The sequence below is a fragment of the Artemia sp. Qi Xiang Cuo genome, chromosome 10, assembly GCF_049724085.1.
Source record: "Artemia sp. Qi Xiang Cuo chromosome 10, ASM4972408v1, whole genome shotgun sequence".
NCBI classification, from domain to species: domain Eukaryota; kingdom Metazoa; phylum Arthropoda; class Branchiopoda; order Anostraca; family Artemiidae; genus Artemia; species Artemia sp. Qi Xiang Cuo.
In genome coordinates, this window is record NC_142803.1 from 27521760 (window position 1) to 27535270 (window position 13511).

Here is a 13511-nt window from a genome sequence, read left to right on the forward strand (position 1 = left end):
CTGGAAAACATTTCATTAGAAGGTGCTCTTCCCAAAATAAAAAAATAAAATATTTTGGAAGTTCTGTTTGATAACATAACTCTTGAGCTTTGAAGCACCATCACTGCAATGCTCGGCTTTTTCATTTCTAAAATAACCACCGAAATCGGTGACAGTTTATTGTGGTAACAAGTATGGCCCATTTTTGAAAAAAAAATTCTCAGGACTGAGATATGAAATCGTGGCTTCTTTGTCTTAAAAAAAATGTATCCAGTTGTATTTTTCTCTCCTGTAAATGAGCACCGACTCACCGTCTGCTGTTACCATAATAAGAGATTCTGTCTCTGAGGTTTTGTTTTCTTCTTTTTGCCTTCCGAAGCCCCTTTTTAGGACATGTACATATCATTAAAACTTCAATTCGTTTCTTTATTACTAATCAAAGTTAAATTGTTTGCACGTCATTATTAAATTGCTATTAACAATATTACCAATAAATAAAAAGCTTGAATGCAACCTCTTTTCCATGAAAGGTGACCGCCACAGCGTCTGTTTTAGCGTGTTTAGTGCACGTTTCTGTAGCTCCAAAGAAATGCCGCCGCCAGTGTTAATTGAGTAATTAATAATGGAAAGACATGATGAAACAATAAAAATTAACAGGGTACCATCCATAAAACTCAGAGATGTGTGGGCCAAAAAGTATTCGTCGGACGTGTTCTCAACCTTTGCCATTGGAGACGAAGAAGGTAAATATAGTAGGCAACTAATCAAAAGCGTCAAAACTGAATGGCTTCCTAGATATAAAAGGTTTCAGTCTTGACCTTAAGCGGTCAGCTAACCAAAATCGAAACACATTACGAGCATTTTCCAAAGTATTTTATTATATGTATCATATATTGTATCGAATTTGACTCTGTGCTGTCAATTCGTGAAGTTTTAACACAAAATAGACACCATCATTTTTCGATTCTATCGAGTAATTTTATGCTGGAACTGCATCTCTTTTTGCACTTAATGTGTTTTGGTTTTAAACGTCTGAGATTACCCTTTTAGACGAATAGATTTGTCTGTTATACTTTTAAGACATTGACTAAACCTGGATCGTTCCGTAAGGCACGTGAGACATCAGAGGCGTCGTTTGGGAGGGGCAATGGGGGGGGGGGCAATTGCCCCCCAGTAATGTGAAAAACAAATTATTATACCGCCCATGCTCCTTGAATATCCGAAAGTAGACCCCTCTTGCCCCCCCCCAATGAAAATGTTGTAGATTCGTCCCTGGGAGACATCACTATTACTGCTACTTCTACCATAAAATTGTCTCAGTCTTGAGTGCATTGAGACAGACGTACTGCCCAGACTTTTCTTTCATTCTTGTCTTTCATTAAATAAAATAAAACAAGTTTTTTAAACTGAAAGCAAGGAGAGACTTTAAAACTTAAAACGAACAGAAATTATTCCGTATATGAAAGGGGCTGTCCCTTCCTCAACGCCTCCTCTTTACGCTAAAGTTTGACTCTGTCTCCCAACTTAATTTTTTAAAACAATAAAAAACTTTAGCGTAAAGAGTGAGGCGTTGAGGAGGGGACAGCCCCTTTCATATACGGAATAATTTCTGTTCGTTCACAAGCCCCTGAATCACAAAGGCCGTTTAATTAGAATAGATAGCTCTTTTGAAAGCACTAAAAAAACTGTAGCGTAAAGAGCGAGGAATTGACTTGGGGGCAAACCCCTTATATAAGTAATAATTTCTGTTCGTTTTAAGTTCTAATGTTGCTTCTTACTTTCAGTTGAAAAAACTTATTTTTTCAATTTAATTTCTGATCGTTTTTTTGAATAATGCTGGGAAATCCGGTGCCCCCTTCATAGAAATGTCCCTTACCCCAAGGAAACATCCTCCACGGAAAGATTCTCCCGAGTAAATCCCTCCTCCGCCCCCCCCCGCCACTAGAAAAAATCCTTCCTGAAAATGTCTGTATACTTTCCAATAACCAATACTATATGTAAACAATAGGCAAAGTTCATAACTTGCATTTTTGGTCACTTAGAAAGGGCACTAGAACTTTTAATTTCCGTTCAAATGAGGCCTCTTACGATATTCTAGGACTACTGGATCGATACAATCACCCCTGGGGAAATTAAAAAAAAAATAATAAACCCGCATCCTTGATCTTTCTTGTGACAAAAATACAAAATTCCACATTCTTGCAGATAGGAGCTTGAAACTTCTCTGATACGTTGAATCCGATGGTGTGATTCCTCAGGCACATCACTTTTAATGGGTAAGACTAAACTTGATGAAACTTATATATTTGAAATTAGCATAAAAATATGATTTATTTGACATATCCATTGGCATCAAGATTCTGTTTTTTGGAGTTTTGGTTACTATTGAACCGGGTCGCTCCTTACTTACATTTCGTTACCACGAACTGTTTGATTTCATAAAGTTGCTACGAATTCCTATTTTGACCGATTTTGGCCTAAGCTAGAGTCTACATAACTTTCTTGGAAAGCGTTTTAGAAGCCAAAAAGATTTACAGGCTCGATTTCTACTAGTATGCGAACATATAGATTAAATATAAGCCCAGGTGGCTTCACCGTGGTTGACACTTATATAAAAAATTGCGGAAAAGCCAATTTTGATAAAAGATGAAAGTCAAAAATCTGAAGAACAGATACCAATATAAATAGATTATCCTTTATTTTAGTACCATCGTAAGGAATTTTTTCTAGGCATAATAATTTTATTTTTTTCTGCGTGATAATTGAGGGATTAAAAAAGGTCCCCCACAATCGTGTACCTTTGGACGTCTTGTCATGTTGGTACCCCTTAGGACATCTGATCGACAGTTCGAAGTACTCATTTTGTGCTTTCTCTGTGTCTGCTAATATTTGCATGCAGAAGAATTTTCCGGAGGGAGATTTTCCGCAAGAGTGAATTTTCCAGGGGGGGGGGTGCCTAGCACCAGTAGGAAGCTATCAGGAGGTCCGGGACGCACACCATGCTGCCATCTACAATTTAGTCTAATGCCGACACGTTATAATCTATTCAAGAATTATCGATCGATTCTAATGGGGTCAAGGTCAATTGATTTGTTGTTGTTCGTCTAGGTGTAATGACACTGGGGTGAAATTCGCACACGCGTATTGACGGTGGGGACACGTAATTTATTCAAGGATTATTGATCGACTCGAGGGGGAAGTGGATTTCCAAGAAATTGATTTGCATAATCGAGGAGAATTATTGATCTACGAAAGGGGAATTAGAAATGACATCATTTGTTTCCTAGGAATTATATGGGATTCTAAAGAGATAGAAATTCTTAATATGGCTTTTTAAATATGGCTTCTCTGATCTTACGTGACAGAGATAAATTAATATTCGATTTTTGAAATATGGCTTCTTTGATCTTTAGGTCAGAGAGATAAATTGATATTCTATCGAAACCATAATAGTGTAGCTAGGAACACCTATGAGATGAAGAGATTAACGCGGGAAATGGTTTCCTAGGAATTTCAAATGTGACAGCGCAGGGATGCCAAAACAAAAGGTTTTTTGACGGTGTTTTGAAAGGGTTTTTGAAAGGGTCATTGACGGTGTCCCCACCGTCAATGCGCATGTGCGAACTTCACCCCAGTGTCATTACACCTAGACGAACAACAACAAATCAATTGACCTTGACCCCATTAGACTCGATCGATAATTCTTGAATAAATTATAACCTGTCGGCGTTAGACTAAATTGTAGATGGTAGTATGGTGTTCGTCCCGGACCTCCTGATAGCTTCCTACTAGCACCGTGGCTGTTCTTGTCTTACTTCATTCCATCACATCCATGCAAAGGAGATAGTTAGGAGCTGAGACACCGATCCATTCCAGAGCCAATACACAAAGACAGAAATCTGCGTAATTGCAAAAAGGAGATTGTCGAAGGTATTTCCTGGTTTCCGGCTCCACTAGCTGAAAAGAGAGAAGAGATGCTACTAGAAAAGTTTTTTAGATAGTGTTTTCTGTGTTGTTAGAAACATTCTAGCTAAGGATAGGCTGTGTTTCTCTTTCCCTCCTAATGAAGCATTATCCCCGTGTACCCCCCCCCCCCCCTGTACAGTATAAAATTAACCACCCCACCCAAAAAATTGTATGTATACTTTCTAATAACAAATACTACACGTAAACAATAGGCAAATTTTATAATTTAAAGACCTTCCCCTAGGGACTGTGGGGGTCATGTTATCTCCAAAGGCATATTTTTTGTGTTTTTCAACTATAATAAACGATCTCAAAATTTGGATCGGACGATTTTGAGAAAAAAAGGGGCTTGGAAGGGGGCCTAGTTGCCCTCCAATCTTTTTGGTCAATTAAAAAGGACACAAGAACTTTTAATTTCCGTTTTAATGAGTCTTATTATGATATTTTAGGACCACGAGGTCGAAACGGGTACCCCTGCGAAAAAATAACACAAAAATAATATAAACACCTATCCGTGTTTTTTTTCTGGCAAAAAATATAAAATTCCAGATATTTGCAGATAGTAGCTTGAAACCTCTACAATAGGGTTCTTTGATACGCTGAATCTTATGGTGTGATTTTCATTAAGATTCATTGACTTTTATGGTATGTTTCCCCCTTTTTCGAAAATCAGGCAAGTTTTCCCAGGCTTGTAGCCTTTAATGGATAACACTAAGCTTAACGAAACTTAGATATTTGGAATCAACATAATAAGCTGTATCTTTTGATATATCTATTGGTATCAAAAGTTTCTTAGAGTTTCGGTTCTATTGAGCCGCACCGCTCCTTACTTACAGTTCGTTGCTACAAACTGTTTAATATAGTATTCATTTTACTGTAGATTGGAAAAAAAGGAAAGTAGATTTTGGTTCGAAGGGGAGGAAATTCAAGTTACGGATAAGATAAAGTATCTTGGATATATTTTTCAAAGTATTGGAAGTTGGAATTTGCATATAAAGGAAATGTTAAACCAGGGAAGGGCAGCAACGTTTACGTTTTTCCGAAATAATGTAATGTGAATAAAGAATATGTTGTTGCATAAAAGGGTTTTTCTAGAGAAAATAATTTCAGTTCTACGTTATGGAGCAGAGATTGTACGGGCTGCATGGAATGACTCATTCCCTGTTTTTAAATGGTGATCTAGGGCTGTGGCTATTAAAAAATTATAAACTAGTCTGAATGATCAAATTGGGTTGAGAGTGGTTCAGTTACCGAGTGATATGTTGCGTAAGGCAGCTTACCAAGATCGACTCTCGCAGGGAAAAAAAGATCAATGACCATTTAAAATGAAAAATATTTTAGATAAACAGGGTTTTCTTTTACTGGGAATGAAGATAGAAGACCAATGAATATACATGCGAATTGGGAGAATTGAGATTAGTATCGTTCTGGAAAATCAAATGATGCAAAAATGGAGTGAGGAGCTAAAAAAATTAGAAAAGCTAAAATTTTAAAAGGAGGTTAAGGTAGTTTATAGGCAGAAGTTCTACCTTAAGCTAAATTTACCACCTAGGTGTCTTACGTTGTAGATACAGCTTAGGGCTAATTGCCCCAAATCAGCGCAAGATTTCAAAGGTTTTCAAAAAATGAAGTTGCAAAGAACACAGGTATACTTGCCCTCTTTGCAAAGATGAAGAGGAAGGTTTGTTATATTGATTGAGTTGGGGTCTCTACGATAAAGGAAGGTATATTTCGAAAAACTGAATCGGTTCCTTCAGATGTCTTAAATAGTACGTCACCACATATTATCTGTATGTATCTAGATATCTATATAGCTGTATATTATATATCTAAATATCTGTATATTATCTGTATGTATTTATATAGCGAGTATCTAGAAGTTATGTTTATTAAAAGAAAATCCTAGTTTATTAAGTAAATTCATTTAAGTATTTTCATTGTGACAGGAATTTTGAAGAGTAAGGATAGCTGATGTACGATTATGCTATTTGTGCTTTTGTGTATTTTTGACTTTAAAGTACACATGGTTTTATCTTATCTTATTCATTTTACTATAGATGTTCCTACTACAATACCCTGTCCGCCAGTGGGATCAAATATTGGACAGAATTTTGTGTCCCTAACTTGGCAAAAGCCAGTTGACAATGGCGGTGCTCCAATCATGGCATACAAGGTTGAAGCTTGGCTCCTAGCCGAAGGAGCATACTGGCAAGAGGTAACTACATAAGAGACATATTGCTTTTTTACTAAACTAAATACAAAAAATATGTTTTTTCAACTGAAAATAAGGAGCAACATTAAAAATTACAAAGAACAGAAATTAATCCGTATATAAAATAAAGTTCAAAATAGGGATAAAATCCTTTTTAATAGACAGTGTATAGAAATTCACAAAAATACCAGATATTTCGGTCACATATACAGCGACCGTCATCAGTGATCGTCATCAATAGTAAAATATGTAGTGATCGTCATCAGTAGTAAAACTAGAGTTTTACTACTGATGACGGTCACTGTATATGTGACCGAAATATCTGGCATTTTTGTGAATTTCTATACACTGTGTATTAAAAAGGATTTTATCCCTATTTTGAACTTTTATTTTATCGTCATGGAAAGGCAGTGTGGTCTCCGAAATTATCTAATCCGTATATGAGGGGGGATCTGTCCCTTCCTCAACCCTCGGCCGTCTTTCTAAAGTTTTTAGTGCTTTAAAAAGCTTCTTATTCCAGTTCAATGGCCCTTTTGTTTCAGGAGTCGTTTTTAAGAATTGGGACAAAAGGTCAAACTATAACCTAAAGAGGGAGGGGCGAGAAATCTTTATATGAAGAATTCCATTTTGTATACGGAGGGTCATATACAGAATGACTTTTCTTCGTTTTAAATTTTAATGTTGCTCTTAATTTCATTTGAAAAAAACTTTTTTTTTATTTAATCTCTAACTGTTTTTCAAATCCTGCTAGGAAGTTTCCCTCTCCCTCTTCTCCTGTGTAGTTTTTTTTTTGACAAATTCTCCCGGAAATTTCACTCCCCATGGAAATCCAGCCCTCGCAGAAAATTTCCGTATCTTTCCCAATAACAAATACTATATGTCAACAAGGACAAATTTTTTAACTTACAGCTCTTTTCCCACGGGCCTTGGAGGATCATGTCATCCCCTTAGGTATGGCTATTTAACCTTTTAACTACGCTGAACCAAGTGGCTATCTCAAAATTTCGATCGGATGCTTTTGGAGAAAAAAGAGGTGTGCAAGGGGGGGGGGGGGTAGTTGCCCTTCAGTCTTTTTGGTCACTTGAAAAGAGCACTAGAACGTTTAGTTTGCGTTAGAATGAGCCTTCTCCCGATCTCCTTGGATCATCAGTTTGATACAATCAGCCCTGAAAAAAAAAAAAAGCGCATCCGGGATCTTTCTTCTGGCAAAAAATACAACATTCCACATTTTTTAGGTAGAAGCTTGAAACCTTGACAGTAGGGTTCTCTGATACGGTGAATCTGACGATGTGATTTTCATTAAGATTCTGTGACTTTTAGGGGATGTTTCCTATTTTTTCGAAAATGAAGCAATTTTTCTGGAAACCTCTGTAGTAGGGTTCTATGATATGCTGAATCTGAAGGTGCTACTTTCATAAGAATAACTACAATTTTTTTTGGGGAGGGGGGGCGTTTCCTCCCTTTTTTGAAAACCAGGCAAATTTTTTCAGGCTTTTAGCTTGTAACGGGTAATATTAATCATAAAGACATATAATTGGAATCACATTGGGAAAAACTAATTCCTTTATGTACTAATTGTTATCAAAATTTCTTTTTTAGAGCATCAAATACTATTGGGTCGAGATTAGAGGGCCAGGTATTACGACAGGACGTACAAGATCACAGCAAATCAGAGGGCTACAACTCTACACGTACAAGACCACACCCTCTTTCTAAACCAATCACAGAGCTAGAAATACTAACGGGAGTGACATCATCATACTCCCTAGAATTTCAGCATTGAATTTTACATATTTTCTTTGCCGTAATCAAAGTACCGTATTATCTGCTGACACAATTTGTCCGTGGGACATTGTTTATAAAATCCTCTTATCTGATTATCGAATATTCTTGAAGTAGAACTTTCATAGGGGTGAAACAAAGCTAGATATTATTTATATTTTTAATTGGATTGTACGAAAGGGATATAAGAGTTAAAAACGCGTAACAGTTAGGGGAAGTCTGAGAGGAAGGTAAGTTTAAAATTTATCTGTTCACAGTTGCCAGAACAATGGAAACGTCAGAGTAATTGACATTTTAGGGTATTATTTGGGGTGAAACAGTTTGAGACACGTGACTTGACATAGCTTTACTTCTCGGCTGTGGTCGCTATAATAGACAGGTACGCAATATGGGATTAGTGAGACAATTATGGATTTGAACCATCAAGGACCGCAACCACCAATGACCCTAACCATCAAGGACCTCAACCTCCAAAGTCCCCTCTCCCCAACCTCAAAGAAGCTCCCCTCCATCCAACTTTTTGGATTTATTTCAACTTTTTTTACATGTCTTAGAATGACATAAATCATACTTAAAGCATTAAAAAAATCCTCATTTAAGCTAGATTTCTTAACGTATGTAGATGTGTGTTGTCTGAAACCTGTGATTTGGGGTGGTTGGTTTACTATTTCTCACTTTTCTGACCTAGGTTTCTTAGCCTGTCGTAGGTGTGTGTTGTCTGAAATCTATGATTTGGAATGTATGGTTTACTATTTTAGACTTTTCTTAGCAGGTTTCTTAACCTTTCATTGGTGTGTGTTGCATGAAATTTATGATTTGGGATGTCTAGCCTGCTATTTTAGACTTTGCTGAGCTAGATTTCTTAACCTTTCGTATTGTATGTTGTCTGAAACCTATGATTTGGGATGCTTGGTTTACTATTTCGCACTTTTCATAGCTATGTTTCATAGCAATTTATAGGTGTATGTTGTATGAATCCCATGATTAACTTTAATATTTTTTTTGGGGGGGGATGATCCAAGGCCTCATTGGGTACATTTTTGTATATTTATAATAAAGTTGGATTTTATTTTTCAGAAATATGAACACCCACGTTTAAAATACATGTGATTTTGTTAATAATATTTGATTTTTAATGAAGTTGGGTTTTAGTTTCAAGAAGTAAGAACATCCACGTTTAAAATACATATTATTTTATTAATAATATTTGATATTTTGATAAAGTTGGGCTTTGTCTTCGGAAATAAGAACGTCAAAGTTTAAAATACATCTGGTTTTATTAATAATATTTGATTTTCTAATAAATTAATTTCATTGTCGAAATCAACGATAGTTCTTTTCATAATATTTCTCCTAAACCCGTTTTACAAGTTGAATGACTCATCTTTTTTCCCTCCCAACATTACTTTACGACTTTTTGCATACCCCAACACCAAGCAAATACTAATCAAAAGGCTTTATTATATTATTTCAGAACAAGTTCTTTTCCTAATATTCCTCCTACACCTGTCTTACAAATTGAATTACTCATCTTTTTTCACTCCCAACATTACTTTACGACTATTTGCATACTCCAACACCAAGAAATACTTTTCAAAAGCCTTTATAATACTATTTCAGAACGAGTTCTTTTCTTAATGTTCCTCCTAGACCCATTTTACAAGTTGAAGTACTCATCTCTTTTCACTCTCAACATTACTTTACGACTTTTTGCATACCCCAACACCAAGCAAATACTTTTCAAAAGGCTTTATTATATTATTTCAGAACAAGTTCTTTTCTTAATATTCCTCCTAAACCTGTATTGCAAATTGAAGTACTCATCTTTATTCAGTTCCAAAATTACTTTAGGACTTTTTCCATACCCCAACACCAAGAAATACTTTTCAAAAGGCTTTATTATATTATTTCAGTACAAGTTCTCTTCATATTCCTCCTAAACTGGTTTTACAAGTTGAAGTACTCATCTGTTTTCACTCTCAACATTACTTTACGACTTTTTGCATACCCCAACACCAAGCAAATACTTTTCAAAAAGACTTTACTTTATAATTTCAGAACGAGTTCTTTTCTTAATATTCCTCCTAAACCTGTTTTACAAGTTAAAGTACTCATCTTTTTTACTCCCAACAATACTTTACAACTTTTTGCATACCCCAACACAAAAAAAAAAAGATTTCAAAAGGCTTTATTATATCATTTCAGAACAAGTTCTTTTCTTAATATTCCTCCTAAACCCATTTTACAAGTTGAAGTACTCATCTTTTTTCACTCCCAACATTAGTTTACGACTTTTTGCATACCCCAACACCAAGAAATACTTTTCAAAGGGCTTTATTATATTATTTCAGAACAAGTTCTTTTCTTAATATTTCCCCTAAACCCGTTTTATAAGTTGAAATACTCATCTTTTTTCCCTCCTAACATTACCTTTCGACTTTTTGCATACCCCAACACCAAGCAATAGTTTTCAAAAGGCTTTATAATATTATTTCAGAACAAGTTCTTTTCTTAAAATTCCTCCTAAACCTGTTTTACAAGCTAAAGTACTCATCTTTTTTCACTCCCAACATTACTATACGACTTTTTGCATACCCTAACACCAAGAAATACATTTCAAAGGGCTTTAATATATTATTTCAGAACAAGTTCTTTTCTTAATATTCCTCTTAGACCCATTTTACAAGTTGAAGTACTCATCTTTTTTCACTCCCAACATTACTTTACAACTTTTGCATACCCCAACACCAAGAAATACTTTTCAAAACGCTTTATTATATTATTTCAGAACAAGTTCTTTTCTTAATATTTCTCCTAAACCCGTTTTATAAGTTGATGTACTCATCTTTTCTCACTCCCAACATTATTTTACGACATTTTGCATACCCCAACACCAAGCAATACTTTTCAAAAGGCTTTATTATATTATTTCAGAACAAGTTCTTTTCATAATATTCCTCCTAAGCCTATTTTACAAGTTAAAGTACTCATCTTTTTGCATTCCCAATATTACAGTACGCCTTTTTGCATACCCCAACACCAAGCAATACTTTTCGAAAGGCTTTATTATTTAATTTCAGAACAAGTTCTTTTCTTAATATTCCTCCTAAACCTGTTTTACAAGTTGAAGTACTCATCTTTTTTCACTCCCAACATTACTTTACGACTTTTTGCAGGAGCCTTCTGATAATAACTTCAGCTATTAAGTTCATGATTTCCATTAACTCTTTATTAATGTTTTCTATAAAATTTGAAAAATTATTTCACAACACTTTTTATTTTCAAAGTACAATAATATTAATAACGTGGTTTTCTAACTATTTTCACATAATTATTCAAGCCATTATCGCTATTATATTTTACAGTTTCCTTTAAAAGCTCTTGTAGTGTACGTATATCCGTACTCACACTATATACTTGCTAAATATTATCCCTTATATACGCGTAGAATTCAATGAAGCGAAGAGGGAAAGACAAAGTCCCCTCTGTGTATGAGGGTTCACCGAATTCTAGCCAAAATGCTGGACTGTTTTCTTCCTGAAATATAGATTAAACCATGATTTCCAGTAACTCTATTAATGTTTTCTATACAATTTAAAAAAAACAATCCGCAAATGATTTAGACATTAGATAGTTCTGAATTTAACTCCCTAACCCCCCCCCCATGTCAATGTTACATCAGAGACCCTTTTTTTAATACTCGACACTGATTGAAGGGCAACTAACCCCTCTCACGCTTTTGAAATCAGCATACAAAGCCAATAATTTGTATGTATCTATTGTTATTAAAATTGGGTTTTTAGAGGAAATATCTGAAAATTCAAAAATAGTGAAATTACTTATTCATAGTTGGAAGACGCCCTACCAAATGCTGCTTATCATTTTTTGGGGGGAGGGGGATGAATAAGCTATTTCATCTGTCCAAAATAATTTTGGATACTGACCATCTCATGATTCAAATTCTGAACTTCCAAAGAAAAGCAATGGCTTCTTAAATTGAAATATCTGGCTTCCTTGTATAGTCTATAGCACAGTTTTAAAGACGAGGGTTTGTCATGTGAAACCACACAAAATTAGAAAAAAATGCTAAATGTTCCTTCATAATCTATGCAATACGACTGAATAGGAAGAATTTATACACAGTTTCAACTGGTTATTTTTTTTTGTCCGGCATAGTTGAAAGGCCCATACCTCAGACAAACTAAGATACTTCTTTTTTACTTTGTTTGCCAATTTACTTCTTTATAAGGTTTTCTTCAGTTTAAAAATGTTTTCGATTTCATATTGAAAAAGATGGTTGCATTTTTGGTCGACATCTACGCTATTATAGAAAATAATTTCAAAGTACCAAGACACATCAGACTTCCACTGTCACCCCCCCCCCAAAAAAAATTAAAGTTAATGATGGGTTTCGTACAACATACACCTATGAATGGCTATGAAACCTAGCTCATAAAAGTGCGAAATAGTAATCAAGCATCCCAAATCATAGGTTTCAGACAACATACACCTACGAAAGGATAAGAAATTTAGCTCAGGAAAGTCTAAAATAGCAAACTCGATATCCCAAATCATAAGTTTGATGCAACACACACCTACGAAAGGTTAAGAAACCTAGCTAAGAAAAGTCAAAAATAGTAAACCATACATTCCAAATCATTGATTTCCGACAGCACACACCTACGACAGGCTAAGAAACTTAGGTCAGAAAAGTGAGAAATAGTAAACCAACCACCCCAAATCACAGGTTTCAGACAACACACATCTACATACGTTAAGAAATCTAGCTTAAATGAGGATTTTTTATGCTTTAAGTATGTTTTATGTCATTCTAATACAGTCAGATGGAGGGAATCCCCTTGGAGTTTGGGGAGAGGGGACCTTGGAGGTTGAGGTCCTTGATGATTAGGGTCATTGGTGGTTGTGGTCCTTGATGTTTTAAATCCATAATTGTCTCACTAATTCTATATTGTGTACTTGTCTATAGCGACCACAGCCGAGAAGTAAAGCTATGTCAAGTCGCGTGTCTCAAACGGTTTAACCTCAAATAACCCCCTAAAATGTCAATTAATCTCTGACGTTTCCATTGTTATGGCACCTGTGCACAGATACATTTTAAACTTACCATCCTCTCAGAGTTACCTTAACTGTTACGCACTTTTAACTCTTTTATCCCTTTCATACAATCCAATTAAAAATATGAATATTATCTAGCTTTTTTCACCCCTACGAAATTTCTACTTCAAGAATATTCGATAATCAGATAAGAGGATTTTATAAACAATGTCCCATGGACAAATTGTTTTAGCAGATAATACGATACTTTAATTACGGCAAAGAAATTATGTAAATTTCAATCCTAAAATTCCAGGGAGTCTGATGATGGCACTCCCGTTAGTATTTCTAGCTCTGTGATTGGTTTAGAAAGAGGGTGTGGTCTTGTACGTGTCGGATTGTAGCCCTCTGATTGGCTGCGATTTTGTACGTCCCGTGGTAATACCTGGTTCTCTACTACTGTTGAGGCGCTCCTTACTTACAGTTCTTTACCGCGGACTATTTGATCAATGCAATA

General features: G+C 35.4%; 1 protein-coding gene across 1 annotated transcript in view; it reads left to right on the forward strand.

Annotated features, from left to right (window-relative positions):
* Nucleotides 1-490: 490 nt before the first annotated feature.
* LOC148947628 (uncharacterized) overlaps nt 491-13511 on the forward strand; it is a 200651-nt gene continuing 187630 nt past the window's right edge. The window contains exons 1-3 of the mRNA XM_089095962.1: nt 491-722; nt 6003-6160; nt 7757-7848. Of these exons, the coding sequence (XP_088952088.1) occupies nt 602-722; nt 6003-6160; nt 7757-7848 (371 nt within the window). The 5' untranslated portion in view covers nt 491-601. The remainder of the gene's footprint in view (nt 723-6002; nt 6161-7756; nt 7849-13511) is intronic.